This window comes from Xiphophorus couchianus, chromosome 7, assembly GCF_001444195.1.
Source record: "Xiphophorus couchianus chromosome 7, X_couchianus-1.0, whole genome shotgun sequence".
In the NCBI taxonomy this organism is placed as follows: Eukaryota; Metazoa; Chordata; class Actinopteri; order Cyprinodontiformes; family Poeciliidae; genus Xiphophorus; species Xiphophorus couchianus.
The window spans coordinates 5,983,872-6,009,219 of record NC_040234.1 but is presented as its reverse complement, the minus strand read 5'-3'; the positions used below and the strand labels follow the sequence as shown (position 1 = coordinate 6,009,219).

Sequence of the window (25,348 nt, the reverse complement as noted above, 5' to 3'; positions counted from 1 at the left end):
AAATCAAGCATGGGTAAAAACATGTGGTGTGACATTCATATCAAAAATATTTTGCATTACACAACTGTGTTGTAAAAATAGTCTCTCTCGTGTAAAGCATGTGGTACATCTGCAGTCTGTGGTTAAATCTTTAAATTTGATCACAAAATCCCAAACTAGAGGAGACGTTTCTTGACAGTTTGCCAGCCGGGACATAAATAATCCCCTTTCAAAAAAAGAGAAAAAAAGACTCCTCTTCTGTTGGCATGTCGGATGATTCATGACACTTACTTTATGTTGCCGGTTTCTCATGACACCGACTTTTCAAGGAACCCGCAATTCACAAAAAAAAACATCGAACAGGGAGTTTCTAACCTCCCACACAGGGAGCTTCCAAATTCATTTCCTTTAGACCCTAAACACCCACCGGGAAAAACACAGAGTTTAAACGGAACAGCAGGAGAGGGAAAGAAATAAAGACACTTCCACATGTTATTACATGTGTCACCGCCGAGCCGATGTGATCATCTGCAGGGCCCCGACGGAGCCGGGTCCTTCCGGGAACACATAAAACTGGATGCTGCCATTTTGTCGCAGCGCTGGAAATGTCTCCCTCTCGGCGCCGCCCGAACGTCGTGTTTATGGCAACTGCAGTTCCCAGCGAGACGACGGCTAACGTGTAGCCGTAACGTCCATAAAAGTGACATCTCTTTGCTGCTTTCCCTTCTGTCGTGTTAGACATGCTGTATCTGATTTTGATAAAATGATTGCCAAGTAAATAGTCTTTGGCGTTCTAATAGAAATGGATGTAGTACCTACAGAAACGGCATCAAGATTCAAAAGAAGCTAACGCTAAATTGCTATGCTAAAGATTCTAGCAAAACAATTGTAGCTCAACTCTTGTTTGGTGCTGCTTACCATTTCCTCTCAGTAATTCACAACTTAGCTTACAAAAGAATTTCAATGGAAACAAAGGAAAAGTAATGAGACAGGAGGAAATAAATTAAATAAAAATATAGCTTCGTTCTGATTGTTGTGGCTTCCAGCACAGAGAGCAACAATGAGCTCTCTCTCTTTATATATATAAATATACATATATATATACAGTATATACAGTATTTCCTCTCAGTAGCATAACAGTATATATGTATATATATATATATATATATATATGTATATATATGTATATATATATATATATATATATATATATATATGTATATATATATATATATATACGCCACAAAGTTTTTAAAAAGAAAATAAAGACTATTGTAAAAACATCTGCGTTAAAGCACAAAAATGTGGTTTTTACATATTTGTTAAAAGTTTCAATATGTCATGCCAACCAATCAGAGCCAGGAGGAGGGTCTTAACACTGACAATCATGCTCGTGTATGCGGTGCCCCATGTCTTAATGGCGAAGACATCGTCAGTGGCTATGCTAACTAGCCTTAGCATCCACGGCAGGCTATGCTAATGCTAATGAGCTCTGGCAGGGTAGCTTAAGATGAAGGATCTCTTGTTTAAAGCAGGAGTTCTTAACGTTGAAGAGAATAATGAAATAGTTTGTAAAAAAAAAAGAGCCTGAAGTGTGAGAGCCACCAAAGTTTCTGGAGAAGTGCTGAGTCACTGTTCGTCAAATGAACGTGATACTGGACGGAAAGTTTGACGAGGTTTCTAAAATTTCACAAAGATTTAAAAACGTTTTGTTTTTGTCTAAATAAAAATGAATAATAATCTGCTTGGCAGCGCTGCTGACACTTTGGAAGATTGCGACTATATGGTAATAAAATTTAGTGGGGAACCAGAAATTAAGCCTTCATAACAAAAAGAAAAAAGAAAAAAAAAAACAAAGCATCTTGTTATAATTTAGTCATACAATAAACCATAAGAAAGAAAAAAGTTTGCGCAACGCCAAAGTGGATTAAGTGTGTGCAAATTGGCCAGAGGTAAAAAAAAAAGATAAATGTTTATCTACAACTGGAAAAATTAAAATTACTTCTTAGAGTGACAATGGTGAAGCAAATAAAAAAACCAGCCTAAACAGGCAGAAGACTTTTGATTTTTAATATTTATTTACAAGAAGAAAACGTGGTCCCTGAATGCACCGCTCGCCCTCTTGGCTGTCGCTCTCTCTACCGCGTACTTCCTGCCTCTCTGCTGTATGGGAAAGTCTAATAAAACTCTGGAGCAGGCAAGACTATAACCGAAATCATTTTGTATTTTTTCCAATTTTCCTTTTGTTGCTTTCTTTTGTTCTTTATGGTTAATGATGCGTTGCATTGTAACATATCTGGGCTGTTGTGCGAGACTGTTTAAAACTGCACAGTAAATATTTCTGAGAGTCCGCTTTGAACATCTGCCCGTCGTGGCCCACCTCCCCTCCCCAGCCGCCCCGAAAATCATGTAATTGGCCTGAAAGCGACGCAACTTTCTTTCTGTTCCTCTGCAGTTATGAAATTCTGACTGGGCCACCCGCTCTGAGTCTCTGCTGAACTCAAACCCGACCGGTTCATCTGCGCTCTGTGATTCGTTCATCCGGTCGCCGATCCTTTAAGGTCGTTATTAAGCTGCTTTTGACGCCGACCTGTGGTATGAACACGCGCGGTTGTCGATTCAAGCCCCATCCTCCCCCCCGGTGCTCCTCGGAGGCGACTGAAGGGGATTATCTCCGCCGAAAATGAAAACATCTCTTCTTAACTTAATTTAATTTGAACAACTGTCAGCCTTTTGTCCCCTGGCTGCTCCCTGAGTCATTTGTTTCGAGTTAAGAGGCCGGGTCATCTGCATTTAATTCGTGTCACCTCATTTAATAAACTGCTTTCTAGTTTTGACCTGCCTCTCTGTCTTTGAAAATGTCTTTTTCCTCCTTGAGAAAAAAACGAATGTGGCTCGGAGACAGATGTCTAAATACTCCAGTTGAGTCGTATTTAGATAGTGCCGATTCGCAACAAATGACGTTTTAAGGCAGTTTGCAAAAAAACATAACTTTATATATTAAAATTCATACTAGTTGTAAAACAGTACGTTAAGCTCAATTGATTTCCCAGAGTAGTTTAGAAAGTTTCTGTCTAATGAAACTAGAGATGCACCAGTCTGATGTTAATATCTATATTGTTCCTGATATTGAAAAAATTTCTAGATCAGAGCGACGTTATGCTTTATTAATTATTTTTATATTATATTTATAATTCCTTATTCCACTTTAAAAAAACAAAACAAACATTTTAAGTCATTCAGTGATGTTTTTCTGTATTGGTATCGGCCGATACTGAACCTCGGATATCGGTATCGGGAGTGGGAAAAAAAAGGATGGATACAACTCCAATAATATTCCTAGCTTTTTATTTCCCCACGTTTTATGTTGTTACAGACACAATCTTCTACTGTATGTATTTTATTGGGATTTAAATTTTTTTTGTCAACCGCAAAAGTGACTGTTGACTAAAACGATGCAGGATGTAATTTATTTACGTACAAATATGCACATGAGTTCTCACCGTCTTCCTATGGACGCCTCTGAAAAAAAACAAAACAAAAATAAAACGTGTGCAGTCAATGACATTCAGAGCTCATCTAATCAGTAATTTGAGGTTCGGATAAATCCTGTGAGCTTTGTTGAGAGAACATCAGCGAACATCATCATGACGCATCGGAGAACGCGGTGGAGGCGAGACAAAAGATTAATTTCTTTGGCCTACGCGGAGAACACAATGTTCTGCGAAGAACTAACACAATACATCAACTGGAGCTACACGCCATCCTCTCAGTCAAACATGGCGGTCGCAGCATCATGCTTTGGGGAATTCTTTGGTCTCATACGTAGGGAAGCTGGTCACAGTTGAGAGGAAGATGGATGGAGCTAAAAGCATAACAACACTGAAGAAAATTAGTTAAAGACGACACTTTCCGTCAGGATGACAGCCGCCAAACTGGAGAGCCAGACGATTACTACACACAAAAAGGCAGTGTCGACTTGAAAACCCAGCAGAAACTGACTTTTATTTTTTTTTTTTTACCCCTTCCAGTATCTGTTGTAGTAACAATGCTAAGCTAATTGGCTGAAAAGATTTAGAATTTATAATGCGGGTTTTGTCTGTCTTTTTTCCATCTTGAGCTCCTTTTTCAAACGGCCATTTCGGCGCAACCGAAACACCGAGCGAAGGCAACATGTCTTCCCCCGGTGAAAAAACCGAAGACTTCTTTCTTTCTTCCTTCCTTCTGGTCAGAGGAGGGGGGGGGATAACAATTTGTGCGACGTCTACTGAACTGGGTAAAAAGACACCGCAGCTCCTCCCACGGCGTTCTGATTGATGGCTGATCCAAGAGCAGAGCATGGCGGAAAAGACCACAAAAAACCAAAAAAAAACGAGGATGGTAGATTAAAGCGTGCACCAGTCTTAATTTCTGCTTGTGTGTGTGTGATTGGGGGTCTGGAGGTGTAGTGTTTTTCATATTCGGAGGTGTTTCCTCTCGCCCCTGCGGCCCCGCCGCTTTGAAATGACCCCCTCTCGTTGCGGCAGGATGAGGGGAAGAACTGGGGGTGTTTGGCTCTGGGGAGGTTTTCTCACCCTCAGATTAATCAGGAGCAGACCGGGGGCCCCGAGGCGAGGCTGAGGCCGACACGGTCTGACGCCTCTGCTCTGCTGTGAAGTAATCCTCCACTGAGATTCACGACGGCGTGAAGTTTTAGTCACGTACAGCGAGCCGACTCTGGGAGGAATGCGTGGAGAAGAAACAAGGACTTTATCGCTGCAGAAACACCAAATTTCACCAAATGTGTGTTGTTTTTTTTTTTTTTTTTAGTTTCTAGTGCAAATATCTCAATACAGTTGGAATAAAACAAAACTGTTCTGCAAGTAACTTTTCAGAAAGACATAGGAGCTTGTTTTAAGTGAATAATTCCTTAATATTGATGAAAAAGTATAGATTATTTTAATAAACTGCAAGTGGAAGCAGTATGTTTTTCATCAATATTAAGGAATTATTCACTTAAAACCAAAAATATTAATGAAAAATCCCTTATAAGTTTATTTCAAGTTTTCCAAGAACATATTTGTACTAGAAACTAGAAAAAAAGTACTTTGTTTTTGTTTCAGTGTAAATTTCAGAAACTTATATTTTAGATAAATGAAAACCAATAATAATATCAAAGAAAACTGCCCAGAGCAAATAAAAAAATGTCAGTTTTCAAATGATAATTTCATTAAGTTATGCTGTTCACATGAAAAGCAAAAGCCTCCAAAAGACAATAATGAACAAATGGAAACATAAATCCACTCTTTTTTTTTGCCTTATTGTCTTAATTTGACCGTATTTTTAGGATTCTCGAGCCTGAACTGCACGTTTCACGTCTTGTCACAGCGTTAGACTCGACCTTAAGAGTTTTAGTCAGCATTTTCAGATAAAGAGCAAAATTCATAGTTCCATCCATAGTGCCACTTCTGGGTGATGAAGTGGCAAAGTGCCAAACTTTGCCACTTCATCACCACGTTTGACTTTAAGTATGTTTAGATGTTAATTTTCTAAAATGTTGTTTTAGTTCAGAGAAAACCCAGGAATTTAGCTTTGACCATGAATCTGATCTTAGTGTCAACAACTATCAAACGTAGGGTAAAGACAGCATTGCGACCTAAAAACATGTCCAGGATTAGACGACCGATTGTCCCAACAGATTTCTGAAAAGTCACTTCATGCCTTTGGTTTTAGCAGGCTCGATTATCGTAACACCGTTTTCACTGGACTATCAAGAAAAAAAAAACAAACAACAAGACGGCTTCCACTTCTTTAAAATGCTGCTGCGAGAGTCCTTACAAAAACAAAAGCCGATCAGCGTACCAGTCCGGTTCTGATGTCCTCACACTGTAAACCGAACAGAGTTCAGAACCTCACTAATGGGTCTCTCACTCGCAAAAGCCTGGACTGGGTGTCTGATCCGACCGTCTTCGACGCTATAAACCATTGAGAGCGCTAAAATCATCTGAATCAAACCTACCAACCACTCCAAGAGTCAGAACAAAGCATACTGAAGCAGCCTTCAGGCTTTTATGCACCAAAAATTTGGAATAAGCTCTCTGTACTCTGCAGGAATGCTCCCACCCTGAGCTTTTAAAACGAGGTTAAAAACCGTTTTATTTGCTGCTGCCTACTCTAAACCAAGTTTTTTCCCCCCCCCTAAACTTCATTTTGAAATCTGTCGTATTAGCGTCAACGAAAAAGCACTTTGATTTTGCCTCGGGCCGAAAGGTGTTATATAAATAACCTTGCCTTGCCGTACTCCAGATGTAATAGGGTGTCTCATAAATCCACAGAATATTTTTTCCAGGAGTCTTGAGGATCATCAAGATGTCTTTTTTTCCCCCCCTTCTTTTTTGTTTTGCAATGTTTTGCCCATCCTCTTTCATACTGTTGAATCATGGACTTTGACCTTAGCAGAGCATAGATATACCTGCAGTGCGTTGATGGTTTTTATGACTCCTTGGATGAGTCATCGACGCGCTCCAAGAGTAACTTTGGTTGGTTCTGTTTGGGGGATGACGACTCGCACTCTGGTTCTTATAGATAACTGTGTAGCCCTCGCTCAGCCGCGCTCCCGTGGCAAAATGTGTGCAAATATTCCACTAATGTCAAAAAAAACGCCACAGTTTTGCAATTGCGGTGTTTCCTGTTAAACAAGAAGTCACGTGTGAATAAGTTTGTTCACGGGATAAATCATTTAAAAACACGGACATTTCATTTTTGGAAAATAAACCAAATTACAGTAAAAAAAACCTCATCATCCTAACAACAAAACGTTTTTTTTAAAAATGTGTTTTTTCAAAATTGCAGTGTTTCCATTAGGCGAATGGTTCCACTTTACAATACGTTTTCCCTTTTAGATATCTAATAAGTAGTTCATAGATATGTTATCTGTACACACTTTATGAGTCATAAATAACTGCTTATCATGCATAAAGACGGAGAAGGAGACTATATGCTAAAAAACAGATTTGGCTCACTATTTGGCAAAACAAACTGTAGATTTTGTCTCCTTCTTACCCTTAATTAATGGATAATAAAGAGTTATTCATGACTTATAAAGTGTTGAGATGAATTAATAACATATCTACGAACTATTTATTAACCAGCTATAATCGGAGCCTTATTGTAAAGTGGCACCAAGCGAAGTTATGTTTGAAATGTCAAATTGCTGAATCATATGTTCAATGGAAACTCGGCTAATCACCGTTTCTAATCTGTTTAGTTTTTTTTTTTTAGATGTGGCCTTGATTATTTATTTACTTTTTTTTCTGTTGGAGATTTTCAGCCTACTTCATGCGGTCGGACTGGTCCTGTCCAAGTATTGAATAAACAAATCTTCTGGAATTGATTAATCAATCAATTTAATTAAGCACAATTCTTGAGGCGATTACTTTGTCCGATTTTGAGGTTTCTTTGTTGATCTGAAGCAATTAAATGTGACAAAAGTGAACAAAGTTTTTAGGATTCCTTCCAATGTGGAAAACACTCCCAGCTGTAAAACCCCTTATAGTTTATTTCTTTATATTTATATATTTACTTACAGATCATCCTTCACTCCATGCACAAGTATCAGCCTCGGGTTCACATCATCAGGAAGGACTCCAGCAGTGAGCTGTCTGCTAACAAACCAGTGCCGAGCGGGGAGGGCGTTAAAACGTTCAGCTTCTCCGAAACCGTCTTTACGACCGTCACCGCCTACCAGAACCAGCAGGTACGCAGCCCCATTTTGTTTCTCTCTCTTAGGAAATTCGTTTTTTTTGCCTAGCATATTTTAAGAATTTGTAAAAAAAAAGTTGTGCGTTCACAAAGGGGGAATTTTACTATTCAGTTTTATGGATTTAGTTGTATTTTTTTGGTCATACATCTAATAAGATGTCGCATCTTACGGGGGGGGGGGGGGGGGGGGGGCTTTTGTGTGAGTTAATTTTGAGCTTCATCAATTTCAGAATACGTTGTCCTGTCTGCCGTTTTGACAGATCACCAGACTAAAGATTGATCGCAACCCCTTTGCCAAAGGATTCCGGGACTCGGGCCGAAACAGGTACAGAATAAATCCTGTCGGGAGTGCTTTGTTTAACTCTTTGCATCTGTTTCCATCCATCAACTTAACCTATTCATTATTTCAAAGGTTTTAACGTTGTGTTCCAAAAAAATATGTACAATCTTCGCTTCTCGGCCAGAGAAGCGCTCTTCTGAGGAATGCGTCCGGTTAGGAACCCCTGCCTTTTATTCTTGACAAAAAGCTGTTTTCTTTAATCTCACCATGACGTTCTGTTGCTTAAACCCAAAACACATCTTGTGTTCTTGCGCTACCCTCTAAATAGCCGAGATCCACAGCAAATGAAACAAAAGTGGGAACAAAAGAATCACTGGCTTTCTCCAAAGAACATTGTGTGATCACTGCCAACATTTTTCAACTTGTTTTTGTTGGTAACATATGCAGTCAGAGTCACTAGATAATTTAGTTTCAGGCACATTTTTTGATTCTTTCCTCTTTTTTTATGACAAAACGTTTCACAACACCATGACGACTCTCTGATATTAATCAGAATTGCTTTGTTAATCAAAGCAGATAGATGTATGTGTGCAGTATTGTGCATACAGTGCCATTTTATAGTACAATAAAGTAACTACAGTATATTACCTTCAGGTGTAATAAAATTGCCATATGTGTCAAATATGACTTAAAAGAAATTTGACTAAGTAATTTAATTCCTTGAAATTGGGCCTCTGTCTCTTTAAGAAGCTCCTGCTCTTTCTGAAACTCCTCCTTCAGGAAGTCATCACAACATGGCTCCTCTATTAACCCTTTAACAACCTTTAACAACATTTTTACCAGTGTTTTATGAAGAAGTAGCTCCTATATTGAGCTCAGCAGATGCTCAGTTCCACCAGGTGTTTGCTAATTGCTTCTGGCTAGTCTGAAACTTGGAAACTGCAGCTCCAAGGAGGAGCTTTGTCCTCCAAGGCGGGGCTAGGTCCAACCAGGCTTTTGCATTGCTGAATGGTTGCCATGGAGATTAAAGGATCTCTCAAACATGCATCAAAGAATCCAAGCAATGCTTCAGATATGTTTCTGATGAGGGGAATAACATTATAACAAGATGTAAAGCTCAAAGAGGTTGATTTTTAATAATACTAGCTCTTCAAGAATTTACAGATTAGGGATTAGATTGGGGAGCTTTATTAGTATTTATATGAAAAACAGAAGCATGAAGTGGTGCATCCACAATCATCTTCCTGTATGAAACACAAATATTCAGTTTGACTGCCTGGTTTTTAAGTTAAAAAAAACAACAAAATTGTCAGTGATTTAAGTGCACAGTGTGTTAATGAGAGTAAGGCTGCCTTACTATCAGCTTCAACTTTCTGAATGTCTCACAGATTTTTATTGGCTTCTGGGAATATGAAAGGCCAGTGCAAACATGACGACCGTTTAAGGGTTCATAGCATTGTAACAACCTCCATAGGCTTGGGTTGTTTTGATAGGGATGTATTATATTATTAATATAATAATAGTAATGATCATAGATTTTATTTATGATATTCTTTATGTCTTGAGAACTCAAAGGATTGCAAAGGTCTAAAACAACAACAACCAAAAAAACACAAGAATATATATTATTTCCATCTGCCAAGACAGGTTAGCAATGTCCGACAAGCGTGAAATAATCCGTTCTTGTAATATAAATTCAATAAAATGTGTTTTTATTGAATTTTCATCAAGGTACAAAGTGATCTCAGCAGCACATAAAAAGGTAAGTGCTTCAACAAGTAGCACAAAAGGTCACAATGAGGTCACAGAAGCAACAGGCCATCTCTAAGGTTAGTCTTTGTTAAAAATCAGCAGATGTATTCATATTGGTGGAATCAGAAAGGGATAAAAAGAATGACAAATGATTTTCTATTCAAAAACTCACAGTGACGCGACACTTTAACCTCCCTCTAACATATCTTTGTTTTTTTTACTCCTACGAGGTTGCCTCACGTTGATGGACTAGCTTGAAATGTATTTTTTGCTGCTTGCCTCTCTCCTCTTTCTGACACTTTGATTTGATAAAATTGTTTGTACTGTAACGTCTAAATACAATTTTCAGTCTTAGCTTGACTCCAAAAAATGAAAATAGATTTAAAAACGGGGACGCACACCAAGCAGTAGAGCGAAGTATACCATCGTTATGGTGTTACTCAGAGAAAAAATATCGCTTTTTCCCTCTTTAGCTGGTGATCATTAAGGTTATGGCTTGTGGTTCAGCTCTGGCACACGGCACACCCGTTCCAAGCCCTTATGACCACCTGGGTCTGCTGGTCCGTCTACCTCGGCATCTAGCCGTAAATTCCTGCCCGGTTGTAAAAACCCTTTATTCTTAGAAACCATAAATAAATCCAAACACTTTCAGAGCAAAACATTTGGTTATAAAATGCTTCTGGAAACAATGGCTTTGTGTAACAGAATGTTCCCTCCCTTTCACCTCGACTAGTCTAGACTTTTTAAAAATTTTTTATTTTTCTGACCTGCAAATCACCACATCAGCAGTTATTAACTGCTGACCACATCAGCAGGGTTATTAACACCGTCTGGACTCCTCAGACGTCGTACGAAGCGCCGAGCGAGTCGGGCGTTACTGTGAAGCTCTGCATGTTCTGTAGGATTTCCTCGTCCAAATCAATACAATAAAAGTTTTTCTCACTACGTGTTGCCTGAGCAAAATACACGATTTTCCTAAGGATATTTGTTGTCCTCCTCTTCCTCTTCCTCTTCCTCCCGGTCTCTTTTCTTTCGAGTCGCCGCGTCTTCCGTCAGGTCTTTGAATCCCGATGAGTATCAGCGTGATAGAGGAAGAAGGGAATGAGAGGGACGTTAAACCCGGCAGACCCGCCTCACATGAAAGCAGCCTCCTTCATCTGGTCTGCATTATTAAGCGCACAGATATTTGAGACATCTTTTTCCATTTTTCAAACAATAGGCCGTTTGATTTATGAACTGGCATCAGAGTTTTATTGCAGGGGAAGCAACAGATGAAAAGATAACATAACGTGAGATATTGGTCCGCGGAGAGAAGCGAGGGAAAATGAATTTGTCCTCACGTGCGGCTTCAGATTCCATCTCTACGGCCCTTTAGTTCGCATCGCATCCCTCACCGCTCTGCTTCTGCTAACCCTCCCTCAACCCTCTGCCGGTCTTAAGAGACCGGGTCATTTAGACCCAACAGGGTTTTCTTTTTTTTTCTTTTTTTACGGTCAGGCGGGGTCGCACTGACACTTGTCGCACTCCTCCTGTGCGTCACGCTAACACCGAGGGAGGGTTGAAAACCCTCTGAATGCTTCATTCTTTCTCTTTCACTTTGGTCAGTGAAAATTACAAATATGCGCTGCTAATATTTACAATATCCGTTCAAACGTAGACCTCAGAGAAAGTTTGATGAGTAACTTTTTGTCTAATTCAGAAAACTTTCCATTCCGTCCTCTGAAGAGCTGCACCAATCAGAGTTTGTATCCGTGTTTTGGAAACCGTCCATCTGCTAATACCGATTCTACCTGATCTCGGTTTAATTTTAGGAGCTGGGAACAGATAAAACATCTCATCCAACAGGCTGGACGAAGGACAACAACAGGTTTCCGCCAATGAACCCAACAATGCGACGACAGCAGCGACAAAAGTTTAACCTTTTTCGACTTTCTTGTGTCACGTAGCTATCCGCGTGTGCACGTCTACGTGTACAAGCTCAAATTTCGCTGGTCGCTAAGCTGGGTGAGGGCAATTGACTTTTGGCCTCACAAGTTTTACAGGAAATAAAAGTGAAGGAAGTGACGTCGCCTCCCGTGTGTGGAGCCCTTAATCTGGGTTTATTGGCAACGCATTGAACGGGTGTGCGCCAAACGCGATGGGCTAGCCCATCCACGTTGGCCTGGCACACCTGGTTGTGTGCCTCTGAATATTTGTAATTTGGCTCGGCTCATTTTCAGGGAATACCGCACCGACGTACGCGTCCAGCATAACCGCCACACAACTTGCTCAGCTCCCACACGCTCAACGCAAACTTTCAAAAGCACAATCATAACTCAGCCTTTAAGAGAGCATTTGCTCTAAAATATGACTTTTATAACCTTTAAACAAATACAAAATGATTTAAAGTTGACATTCTCATGCATCCTTTGCGTATTCCGTTAGCAATTAGCTTAGTTAGCACAGCTAGCATTGCTTAAACAGCCGACCTTTTGCTCACATCTGAATGTAGAGCTTTTTACGATAACATTGGGATTTCTAAAAGGTTACTAACATTTAATTTAATGGTTCATAACAGTTGAGCAAGCATGCTGTGCGTTTTCTCAGTTTCTGTATTCCTTCCAGCCTTCCTGTTATGATTTTTAAGTTTTGCTCTCTAGCATCCTGAGTGAAGTACAGACGTGTCACAACATGGCCAACAAATAATTCCCTATTAAATAGCTTCTTACCTCAGTTTGCCTCCTCAGACTTCATTTTAAAACAATTAACGGATGGCTAAGTTTGAGTCTTAGGAAGGTGCATTCACTGACCAGAAAATATTTGGATTTATCATTTTCAGACTGAAAACTCTTGGATTCTGGAAAATCTCCCGCTCTGCTCTTTATTTTGGATCTTTTTTTTAATTGGCTCATTCCAGATTGAGTCACATTTGAACAAATACTTAGGCTTTGTTTTATATAGCCTTCATAGTTTATATAACACCAAGTAGTGTTGTATCAGCAGTTATGTTTTATTGTAAGAGAAAAAGAAACAAGAAAAGGGGGACAATGGTCCAAAGCGCACATAAAAACCTGGTTCTGGAAGCCTTATAGTCAACTTTCTGGATGGCCCTCCAAAAACCCCGACCTCAACTGTACTCAATATTTGAAGGCCGCGCGTAAAAGCCCAGTCCATGGCCGGAAACCAGCCGATTTTAAACGAACTTCACCGCTCGTTCCAAAAAGAGCGGTAAAACATCCTGCCAGGCTTAGCCCAGTTCTGCCTGTTCTTTCTAAGGAAAATGTTTTTTTTTTAGATCTTAATATATATATTTTCTTTTTAAATACAACGATTTGCTGCCATTGACCTCGCAAAGAAGAAAATATCAGAGTTGAAGGCAACAACTTTTTATTTGGAAAAAGAGAAGTCAAACATGAAAAAGAAAAAAAAAACCCCGCTGTGACGTGCTTCGTTATTTCAGCCACTTTTAAACTTTAAGGAGCTAATATTAGAATCGGATATGACTTGCAAAAACAGTCGTCGGAAAAACGCAATTATTGCACACGTGTTTACACTGCAGGAGCTAAAGCAACTTTGCAGTGGAACTTTACCATTTCCTGCATCCAGTGGAAAATCCATATTAATGAAAAGGGCAAACCTCCACAGCCAATTATCACATTAAGCACCAGCTTTTATATATATATATATATATTTATATATATATATATATTCTGAATTACCTACTACATCCCAATATAGATCCAAGCTGGGCCCGGCGGTAACTGGTGGAGGTGTCTTTCGCCTGGTGTCCTGGTGAGGCGGCTTTACGGCCTGCCAGGAGGACACAGCTCATTTATTGTGTTTTGGTCCCACCGCCGTCGGGGCGCATGAATGATCGCAGTCAGATTAGCGAGGCGCACTAACGAGCCGCCTTGCTCTGGGAGTTAGCAGGCCTAAAATAACAGCGGCGGGCGCTGGCTCCCCCTCGCCCCCGGCAGTGGGCCGGAGCCGTGTGCGCGGGGAGGTAAATCAAGCCGGACAGAGGAGCATGTGCAGATTCAAGGAGAAACGTCACCTCGGATTTATGTGCGCAGTAAAAGAAAAAAAAAAAAACTTCCTCCTTTTTTAACGGCCCTGGGTTCCTCCAAGCAGACGTCGGCTTCTCCCTGCCTCTCTGTCTCACTTGGTCTGACGGTTTTCGGGCTCGGATAGCTGCCTCCGACTTCTCTGCCTCTCCTGTCGTACGCGCTCAGGCAGAATCCATCACACTCCGTCTTCTTCAAAACTCGTTTGCTGCTTTGATAACCTGTTAAAGCTTTCCAGACTCACTACATGCAGCGTTTGCTTCTAACCTGGACTTGAAAGTAATTACAACGCCATTTAAGATATACATTTTTGATATAGAGTCATTACTAATCACTAATACTTAAACAACAAACTTAAAATCTGCAATAAAATCACTTCAGATCAGTGAATGTAAATCATTTTTATGAGTTCTATTGTCCAGTGTATAAATTTTGCTGGACGATAAATCGTGCCAGAAGTTATCATGATAAACGATAATATTGTTGTTTTGATACGGTTTTCAAGTGACATGATAATAATGCAAAAACACATTCTCAAACATTGATAAGCTTTACATTCTAATGAGCGCTGGAACTAGAAGACATTTTAAATATCCAAAATCAGTAAACAAAATAGCAGAAACAGTAAATAAAATCAATTATGAAGTCTCTGTAAACAAAGTTGTCTTTTAAAAGAGACACTTTTGTTGTCCAGTTTTTGACAGAAAAGAGAGAAAATAGAAAAACGATCAATTATGCAAAAATAGAAATTATTCAGCTCGTTGTAACTGATTTCACAATTAATTGATTTGACAGGCCTAGAAGGTGGTAGGAAGATATTTACTGAGAAGTGTATAGTTATTTCCATTATTTCACTTTTCCTAATCACACAAGCAAAAACTCGGCAAGTCTCATCCTACTGATATACACTAATTATTGTTTTCACAGAGTTTGTACAGTTATTGCAAAGTTTTTACTCATTTTAAATAACACTTCTTCTGGCATTTGCACATATCTGCTGTTGCGCAGTTTTTATTCTTGTAAAAAGTCTGTCTTTTAATGCTCAAATGAATACAAACGCACACTTTGAACATTTTCAATTAGTTGCGCATTCTTTTGGACCGGAGTCGCTATTTTTCAATAACTGTGCAGTAGTTATGTTGACATTTTCCCTGCTGCACAGTGTTTTTATTAATTATAAATAAAATATTGGCATTTAAACTGAACAGAAGTCAGTTTAAATGTGGAACATCATAGGAACATCATTGCTGCAGACTCGCCTATAACGTGCTTTTTATTGATAGCAGCAACACCCAGTTCAGTAAATAACGGTTCTATACAAACTAATGTGGGAAACTGGTGTTATTTCATTTATTAGCTCTCTTGAACCGTCTAAAAATGTATTTCTCGCCCCCAAAAAATGACTTTTCAACTGTAATACAGGTCAGCCTGTTATACAGACCCAGGGTTTCCCTCAATGTTTTATAAGCCTGGCGGGCCACCAAGGCTTTACTTGTGCCCTCACCAGGCTAAACACTGCTTATTTATTTAAGTCTTTTAAAAATGTTTTTATAGTTGGTGTTCAGGTATTAATCTTTCAATAACACGTGATTATCAAGTGATACTTTCAAATTTCCTGTCAACTTTAAACATTTTTAAACTCAAAAACACGACGGGCCGCTGGATGAAGGACTGCAGCACCCAACCACCGGGGTTAGCAAGTTTTCTGGGGGAAAACCTTGCTAACCCATTCATTCAATTAGAATACTAGTGAAAAGTCCATTTATTTCAGGAACTTTATCACTAAGTGAAGCAAATTTATACACACAGACAAATGCTTGAAAGCCTCCCTGTTAATTCTGATGATTTTCCACTTGCGGTTAATGAAAAAATGACATTTAAAAATCAGAATATAACACCGAACAAATAAAAGAATAACATTTGTTAACACAGAAATGTAACCTTAATAAAAAACATGTGCAACAGTAGACAATTACAAAACAGAAGACATTAAATTCTGCCCAACGCCTTCATCAAAATCATCATGAATAATTATATATATTATATTATTATGCGCCAGAGGCGAACAGGTGGGACTTTAGCCTTGACTTCAAGTGCTGAGTGTTTCACGTTTATTGAGTATTGGTGCAACCTTCTTACAGGACCTTACTTCAGAACCGTCAAACTTTTCCTTTATGACATCAGGACGTCAAAGCACCCGAGTAACTTTGCTGAAAGTGAGAAATACCAATGAGAGCTCATCAAAAACCTTTTATTTTGAAAGAACACAGGCACAAAAAACCTCACCAGGAAGGAAGACGGACAACTATAAAGGTAGAAACAAAATAAAAGACTCACCCGATGTAGAGGTGTAAACACAAAGCAGTGAAACGTTGAACCGAATCCCAGCTCGTCGTCACTGGACGTCACGTTTTTGTAGTTTCAGACGTCTGACCCGAAGTGTCTCTCTCTGTTTCAGAACCGGCCTGGAGGCCATCATGGAGACGTACGCTTTCTGGAGACCTCCTGTGAGGACCCTCACGTTTGAGGATTTCACCAACATGCAGAAGCAGCAAGGTACGCTAATCTACGTTCACTTTCCGAAAGAAAATCCTTTGGAAAATAATCTGTCGGCTAAATCCAGTCAGTCAGCTTTTAATTTTGTTGGCGAACCTCTTGGTGGGATTTCATCTGTTCCAAAAAACCAGATGGGAGAACACTGGCAGCTCTAACAGAGTAAATGTTATTTATTGTGAAGGTCAGAAATCCATGAGATGACTCATTTCACTGTGAGTCATTATATTTGTGTTTCCCTCAAGCAGGCCAACAAACAAAATATTTGACTCAGAGAACGAGATGGAGAAATTCTACAATTTTGCACCTGAAACGAACAAGCCGTAAATCTGAATTTTGCTTTCTTAAAGCTTGCCGTCCTGGGATTTTACTGTTGTGCTTTGCAAAAATGTACATTTTGTCACACTAAAACCGCAACGTAATTGTTGGGTTTGTTAAAGTGTTCCATAGTTTTTAAAATTTCTCGCTGAAAATGCTAACTGCTCAAGTGAAAAATTGTTTGCAGCATTTGGACTCCGTTGAGTCAGATCAGTACACTGCAAAAACACAATATCTTCGGACACTTAAAATAAGACAACAATAAAATGTCAGCACAGTACAAGCAGCTTGCGTTAGGTCAATAATTTCTTTGTGTTTATGAAAAATGACTGGTTATAAGTGGAAAGATTCTGCCAGTGGAACAATACATTTTCCCATTATTTACTTAAAACAAGCTCCTAGTTCTTGCTGAAGAGTTGCTTATAAGTTAATTTTGTCTATTTCAAGTGAACTAAGATATTTGCACTAGAAGCTACAGTAACAAATACTTAGTAAGATTTTGACAAACTTAACAGAACTGCTGCTCCACGCAGATTTCTGTCTTCAGAAGTCACCTAATTAGTCACATCGCTAGTTTTGATTCCCTTCCACTTATTCCTGTCGCAATAAACAATAAATCACTTAATAGAATAGAATTCAAGTTTATTGTCATTGCACTGTCACAAGTACAAGCAACAAGATGAAAAATGAAAACATGAAAATGAAAAATTAAAACAAGCTCAATCATTTTCAATTGCAGGATTTATCGTTTTTCTCTTTCTACCAAAAACTGGATGACAAAAGTCTGCAGTCTTCTGGTCGCTTTTTTAAAAGGACAATTTGGTTTACAAAGCCATCATAATTAATTTTATTTCCTGTTTCTGTTGTTTTGTTTATTTATTATGGATATTTAAAATGTCTTCCGGGTCCAGTGTTTAAATGTTCATTAGAATTTAAAGTTTATTAATCTTTGAGAATGTGTCCTTGCATTATTATGCTGTTTCCATTGTATTACCTGAAGATGGTCTCGATACAAGAATATCATCGTTCATCGCGATAACTTCCAGGACAATTTATCGTCCAGCAAAATTTCTTATGCTGACTAGACCTTGTTTGGCTGAAGTCAAATGCATAATTTCCAAACTTTTATTAGTAAAAAATAAAAGTGAAAAAGTTGAAAAACAAATTTTTCTTTCTATTTCAAAAAATAGCCCACTTTGTTGGCCTATCACAACATTTCAACACAACACAATGAAGTTTATGACTGTAACATGAAATAAAAATCAGCTTTACTTTACCATATGCGTGTATTTCATCCATGTCTTCACAACTGCTTGATTTTTGTGATCCGTTTGGGGTTACAGAGCAGTGTGCGGACGCACTAGGTGCGTCGCTATCCCGACGTGAACTTTTCTCTGCACTTTTCCAACCCCTGCTCTCGTATATCGCCGCACACTGCGTCAGCCATGCCCGTCCTTCACTTGAGCTTGGCCATGCGCCGCTTTTCTGGCGGGTCCGCCTGCGTCTGCTGAACTTTTCACATGGCGCGCAGGCCTCCGGTACGAAACCATTACCCTGCTGGCTTTGGACCGCTCGGAGTCACCGTCGGCGCTGCGCTCTCTCTCCCCCTCCGGTGTTGCCCAAAGCGAGGTTTTAGTAATGGCTCATTTCAAAGACCTCGCCGCTGTGGAATAACTTTCTTTCCCCGCTGACTTCCCCCCCCCCCCCCCCCCCTCCTTTCTGTGTAAATTACCACCAGGGGTCAGCATGACGTGATGCTAACATGTGTTTGTCATCCTAAAAATCCTCTGCAGTAATTAAGATTTAATTAAAGTTTTTACACCGTCTTTGTCACCCTGTACGGACACCGTTTTTTTCTTTTCTTTTGATTTTTGGCATAAAAGGCCGTGTCTGTGTGCGCACGCGCTGCTTCTACGTCCTCCTCGCGCCTCCTTGAAGCACCTTGAATCCCGCTAACCGGAGGAAAACATGACATCACCACGCTATCGTTCTCTCTTGGCCGAGCGGTGCTGGCCGTATTATCGAAGGCATATGGTGCAAAATCACGAGAATCCCGGGCCAAGCAAGTCCTGCACCATTTAGCCGCGCCTCTCCTCCTCGTTCTGGTTTCAAGCTGAATTTCTCCGACAGCAGCGGGAACTCCTGCCAGAGGCTCATTAATCGAAAAGTATGTGATTGATATCCCACAGCTATTGTTTCACTCCGAGAGGCCTGACTTGTGGTTATCGTCTGCTTCAACAGCGTTGCGCTTTATGTGCGTCTTATGTGTGTGTGTGTGTGCGTGCGTGTGTGTGTGTGTGTGTGTGTGTATGCTGAGTGGCCATGTTGACCAGCGAAATGTTTTACGGTCCCGCGCGTGATGCGGTGTCACGGACAGCTTGTGAGTAAAACTTGCAGTTATTCTGAGAGGGAGAGAGTTAAACAAAAAAGAAGAAGAAGAAGAAGAGTGGTGTGTGTGTATTCAACTGGCCGGAGGGAGAGCCAGAGTTTTGTATCATCTGATCCAGTGCAGGTGTCCAACCTGGACATACTCCCTGCTACCAATCACTTCGAACCAGGGACGTCCTGATCGGAATGTTTTGTTCTTATTTATTTGTGCGTCCAGTTCTGGTCGGAATTATTTTAGATTAGCAACCTGCTGATAGTATGGAGAATAAAAACTGTGACTTTAGTGCTTCTGCTGTTTTGCAGTTTCCTGGATGTTTGTTCCAGATTTGTGGTGCATAGAAGCTGAACGCCGCTTCTCCATGTTTGGTTCTGGTTCTGGTGGATGCAGAGCAGAACCAGAACCAGTTAATGATTTTTCTTCACCTTGGATTTTAAGATGTTTTTTTTTTCTCGACCATTATTTGTTTGTGGTGTACAAACCATTTTTACTAACATTGACCATCTAACTGGACCTTCATGCTAACTTCTCAAATCCCAGTTGAATACCATGGAATAAATCTGCAGGGTTTCCCCCAGAACACTTTCTAAGCCCGGTGCTTGGGGCGCTAGGGAAGTCATTCATCTAGCCGGCCACCATGTTTATGAGTTAAAAAATGTTTAAAGGTGACAGGAAATTTGAAATTATCACTTGATAGTTATACGTTACTGGAAGACTGGAACATTAATACCTAAACACCAATTATAAAGTCTTAAAAAAAGCTAAAATTAATAAACAACGCTTAGCCTGGTGGGGGCACAAGTTAAGCCTGGTGGCCCGCCAGGCTTATTACACTGGGGGAAACCCTGAATCTGTGTTTCACCGGCTCTGTCTGCGTTTTGTCTTCCAGGTGGCAGCACCGGGACGTCTCCCACCACCTCCAGCACGGGAACGCCTTCACCGTCCGGCGCGGCCCACCTCCTCTCCCCCTCCTGCTCCCCTCCAGCCTTCCACCTGGCCCCCAATACGTTCAACGTCGGCTGCAGAGAGAGCCAGCTCTGCAACCTGGGCCTGTCAGAGTACCCTGCCTGCGCCCGCAGCAACATGGCGGCTTTGCAAGGCTATGGCGGCCTGGCCGACGGCTCCTACGGCCGCCTCCAGGCGGCGGGGGGAGCCGTGGCATCCGCCCAGCCATCGGAATCCTTCCTGCCGCAGAGGACTTCCTCCCTGATCGCCGCGGGCATGCAGGGCGGCGCCCATGGCTCCCTGGCCGGCGGCGGAAGCGGTGGAGGCGGCGGTGGTGCTGCCGGCGGCAAGATGGACGCCTACGGCGGACAGCTGGGCTCGTTCCCGGCCTCCCAGCTTCAGTACGTGATGCAGGCCGGCGGGAGCTCCGGTTCCGCCTCGTCCTCTTCGTCAGGGTCGTCTCCGTCCTCCGCCCACATGTTCGGCAGCGGCCACCACCACGTGCAGCAGGGATCTTACAACGCTTTCTCCCTCCACAACCCCTACAACCTGTACGGATACAACTTCCCCGCCTCGCCTCGCCTGGCCGCCAGCCCGGAGAAGCCCCAGGCGGGGCTGCTCTGCTCCTCGGCCCCCGCTGGCGCCTTCGCTGAGCGCCAGTACCTGCCCAACGGCGGCATGGACACGATGCACATGATCGGCAACGCGGCGGGCGGCCAGCAGGGCGGCAGCTCCTGCGATGGACGCCAGTACGGCTCATCCTCTCAGATGTCCATGCACATGGTGTGAAAGCCGCGACCTCGACCTTCTCCACGTCGCTGAAACGATTTCAGGTGAAAAATGGGAAGGAGAAAAGAAAAACTGCAGTTGGTGAGTGTTGGTTTAAACCAACAGCGTTCACGTTTCAGAAACACGCCTACCACTCCAAACGCAATAAAAACAAAAGCAGGTATAAACTTCTATTTAATTATTTTGTATTGATCTTGACAGCAGCTCAATGTTCTTACCGTTTGAAGGCAAATTTTCAGAAGTGGAAATGGAGTAGAGAAGGAAGTCTATGTGTTACGGTGCAATAATAATAGAAACAGCTCCAGTGTCATCCAGAGGTTTTTTGTTTGTTTTTTCACTTCAAGCGGCGCTTGTGCCGTTTCGGTTGAGGGACGTCAAAGAGTTGGCGGCTCTCTGTGGAGCTCGGAGGTTTTGGACAGAATGAAAGGGACAACTGGACAGCGCCAGTGAGCGGTTCACTGCTGCAGGTGGAGGACCTGGGCGCGGTGGAGGCTGCTGACGGAGGAAAACAGAGCCGGTTCTTTTCGCTGTATAGTAAAATGTGAGAACAGGACTCCAACCAGGCAACTCCACCCACCTGTCTTCCGCAAAAACTAGAACTCCTCACAATGTTTCCGGGATTTATGTGATTATATATAATTATATATATATATGCATATAGTGGAAAAGGATTTGCCTCCTTGCAGATTTTTTCTTGCATTCTTTCTATTTTATCCCTCCTAAATGTTTCAGATCATATCAGACAAAGAGAACCTGAGTAAATACAAAAATTAGAATCATAAAATGACTTTGGGTGTTTCCACACCTGATAGTCCAGTAGACTCGGTTCGATTTGTTGCATTCTCAGCAGTTTGCTTTCACACTGCACTGTCAAACGATCCAGACCCTTTGAAAAACTCGTTCCCCTCCTCGCCTGGGGGGGGCGCTGCACAAAGAATTAATGAAGAAAACAACACAAAAACTTCTAAAGAAGACACCGAGCACAACTTTGACCTTCACAAAATGTAAGTAGTGTCACATTTTAGTGGTTGTAGGATTTCTTTCACATCTTCGGTGAAAGACCACGAGCCATTTCTCCTTCTAGAGCTAGACACAAGCATTTGTTTTGGTTACCCAGAATGCTGTGCGCTACAACCCGCTTCCTGCTTTTGGAGCGGCTTCTGGTTCGCTTACATCCACCTATGCGTTCGAACCGCACCGGCGTTCACTTCAACTGAACAGAGACCTCTGTTTGTAGGGGTTTGCTTTTATGACTCGCTCCAGAGTTCGATTGCGCGTTCACACCTCCTCAAATGAAACGGACTTTCTAGACAAACGAACTAGAGTTTGATTAAAGCAAATGGAGCCTTGAACACAATCTGTCTAACAACATGAAGCATGCCAAAGATTTCAGAAAGATACGCATTGTCTCCTACTCTAAGAAACAGGATTATTGACATCCATCAGTCTGGACAGGCTTAACAAGCCTTTGGACTCCAGTAAACCAGAGTGAAGGTCCAATTTGATCATCCATCCAGTTGTGGATACTGACTAAGTCATTAGCTGTGTTTCCATTACAAGTAAGTGCAAAACCTTTTTAATACTCTGATAATGACAAAAAACGCAATTTCCCAATTGTGGTGTTACCATTTCCCTTTTTTGAGAATTTGCAGTCTACAATTTTCTGGAAGAGCTATGGATTAAACTCTTTCAAAAGACAAACTTTAGTTGAGCTTTGCAAGGCACCAGAACCAGAACTTTGCGATGCACACCTGGCTTTGCTGGAGACAGCCGTGCATTGTCCAAGGTGGCCAGTTCCTAAAAATAAGTATGTTGATGATGGATGCAAACTGGTGTGACTAGTGATAGAAACAAGGTGTTTCCATTGGAGTCTTTTCAAAATGCATTCATTTTGATATGGCCAAAAAACAACCTTATCCTACAGCAAAAATGTATCAAAAATCATGAATTTCTTTTTCTTCAAAATTGCCATGTTTCCATTAAGCAAATTTATTTTTCGCAATTCCAATTTGTATCCATAGATGAGTTTGTGACCTTTAGGGTGAAGGGCATTTGGAATATGCAGCAAGACAAAATCCCAACGCTCCAAACTCACTGTATTGAAAAGGTTTTGTAGCAGTTTGGACAAACACTGGGCTTAAATCTAACGAACATGCTGCGGTTTGACCTTTCACAGATTGCTCGTGTTCGAAAACTCCTCAAGGTGGCTGAATAAAACCAGTCTGTGAAGTCAACCAGAACTCTTCGACAGCGATGTAAAAGACTCATTGTCCCGTAATCCTGGGCAACAGTGGACCAGCAGGTTGGGGTTGCCCATGTAGCCAATGGGTTGCTGGTTCAGACCCCCACTCAGTCCGTCTCAGACTTTGCTGCTATGTCCTTAGACAAGACGCTTCACCCACTTTGTCTGCTGGCGGTGGTCAGATTAAATTTCAGACTTCCTTTTGTCGGTCCACATCCAGGGCAGATGTTGGTTAGCTATGTTGTAGCTATGAATGAGTGAATGACCGATTGTAGCGTACAGCGCTTTGGAGTCCTCTGACTTGATAAAGTGCTAACAAGTGCAGGTCGTTTACCATTTTGCCATCTTCTGACGCTGTTCGGCAGTTGTTTCCACCAGGGTGGCCTCAACCAGCTGTTAGCTTTAGAGGTCAATGATTTTCTCATGTTGGTTTGGATAGCTCTTTTCATCTCGGCTAACTAAAGTTTCATATAAAACTCCGAGTTAAAATAAGACACGTTTAAGTGTGACAACAAAACAAAAATAGAAGAACTCTTCCAGGAGACAAACACTTCTTCACGGTATTATATATAAAAGAAAAAAGAAGTCAAATGCAATCAATACTATAAGCTTAAAAAGTTGTTGTGTGAAATGTTGAATAATAAGCAATACTATAATAAGAGAGTAAAGTATGTTGTGGTGTGTACTAAGATGTGTATTTAAGAGTTGACCAGTATAGCAATTTCACCTATTTGTTATTAAAATTTGTGCAAATGGGAATTAGCAAAGTTAATCTTTTTTTTTTCCTTTTTTTTTTTGGAGTAGTTGTACATACAAGTGCCAAGCACATGAAAAAACTCAAATAAACGTTTATTTCATGTATGAAGGTGGGATTTGTTTCTTGTTTGTTCGCTGAATGTTTTCATTTAAAGGGGCAGTATCGTGTAAAGTCTGCTTTTTTGAACTTTACGTCACGTTATGTTATTCCCCCCGCATCAAAAACACACCCGGAGTGTTGCTTTGATTCTTTTATGCATGTTTGAGAAATCCTTTCATCCCCGCGGCAACCATTTATCTGTGCAAAACGCCTGGGTGGACCTAGCTCCGCCTTTGAGACACAGCTCCTCCTCTAAGCTATTGAGCTTCTGCCTCACAGAGCAGCCCTCCCCTGTGACTCCCCCACTCAGCTCCTTCAGACTAGCCATCAGGAATTAGCAAACACCTAGAACTGAGCATCTCCTGAGTTCACTACAGGAGCTACTTCTCAGTGTAACGCTGGTAAAAATTTTGTTAAAGGGTTAATAGAGGAGCCATGTTGTGATGACTTCCTGAAGGCAACGTTTCAGAAAGAGCAGGAGCTTCTTCAAGAGACAGAGACCCAATTTCAAGGCGCTAAGTCAGGAAGTAATATTTATTTTAAGTCATTTTTGATATATGTAGCATTTTTATAAAAACTGAAGGTAACATAGTTACTTGATTGTGCTATAAAAAGGCACTGTGTGCCTGGAAAACACATATTACTGCCCCCCTTTGAAATCAGACAGAAAAATAAAAAGGTTATGTGTCTCCTTGAATGGAGAAACGATCATAAAAATGCTCGCATCTAACTCAACTCTGTTGCACTCTATGCTAATTCACATCGGTTCTGATCTTTGTTTTGGCCGATTGAGTCTTATGAAGTAAGCTAAGCAGCAGGCACCATAGATGAACAAAGGCCCAGAGAACAAGAGAAGCAGACTGTGGGCCTTGCCATTTCTGATGAAGATCTGCCATTGCATAAAACTTATGAAATGACTCAATCAAACAAGAAAACATCCTCTGTCCATAAAACGCAGCCATCTGCGATGGTCAGCAGCCAGGGTTTCTGTCATAAACCAAACTGAAGGAAAGGAACCCCCGAGCCCTGATGGTTCCGTTTATCAAGCAAATAATAGTAATAATAATAAAAGAAACAGACTGAACCCAATCAGCTGCACTGCTGTTCTGCTCGAAGCATATAAATATGGCACCTGTTTTTAAACACAGAGAAATCCCCTTGTAATCATTTAAAGCTCCATGAAAGAGAGAGAGAGAGAGAGAGAAAAAAAAAGATGAGCCCCGCTCTGTGGTTCCCGTCTTGTTGCGCAGGCACAAGCCCCGTGATTTTAGCCGCAGCCAATCAGCATCCATTACACGGATGTCTCCTGAACAGCTCTCTCCCGTCACTTCCCATCACGAGCGTGGCCTCAACCATGAAATATCATATCTGAGCCAGCATCAGAAAACGAAGGGGGGGCGGCGGAGACAGCGACCAAACTATTAGAAACACCTGTTTTCCACGCATGACTCCAAATAATGAGCAG

The 25,348-nt window shown here is 41.2% G+C and overlaps 1 protein-coding gene across 2 annotated transcripts in view; it reads left to right on the top strand.

The window, feature by feature from the left end:
* The window catches only part of tbx15 (T-box transcription factor 15), a 55,647-nt gene extending 31,755 nt beyond the window's left edge, over positions 1–23,892 (top strand). For both annotated transcript variants that reach the window (XM_028023945.1, XM_028023946.1), the window contains exons 5-8: positions 7,547–7,714; positions 7,980–8,044; positions 16,253–16,350; positions 19,941–23,892. In XM_028023945.1, coding sequence (XP_027879746.1) covers positions 7,547–7,714; positions 7,980–8,044; positions 16,253–16,350; positions 19,941–20,785 — 1,176 coding nt within the window. In that variant the 3' untranslated portion in view covers positions 20,786–23,892. The remainder of the gene's footprint in view (positions 1–7,546; positions 7,715–7,979; positions 8,045–16,252; positions 16,351–19,940) is intronic.
* The last annotated feature ends 1,456 nt before the right edge of the window (positions 23,893–25,348 follow it).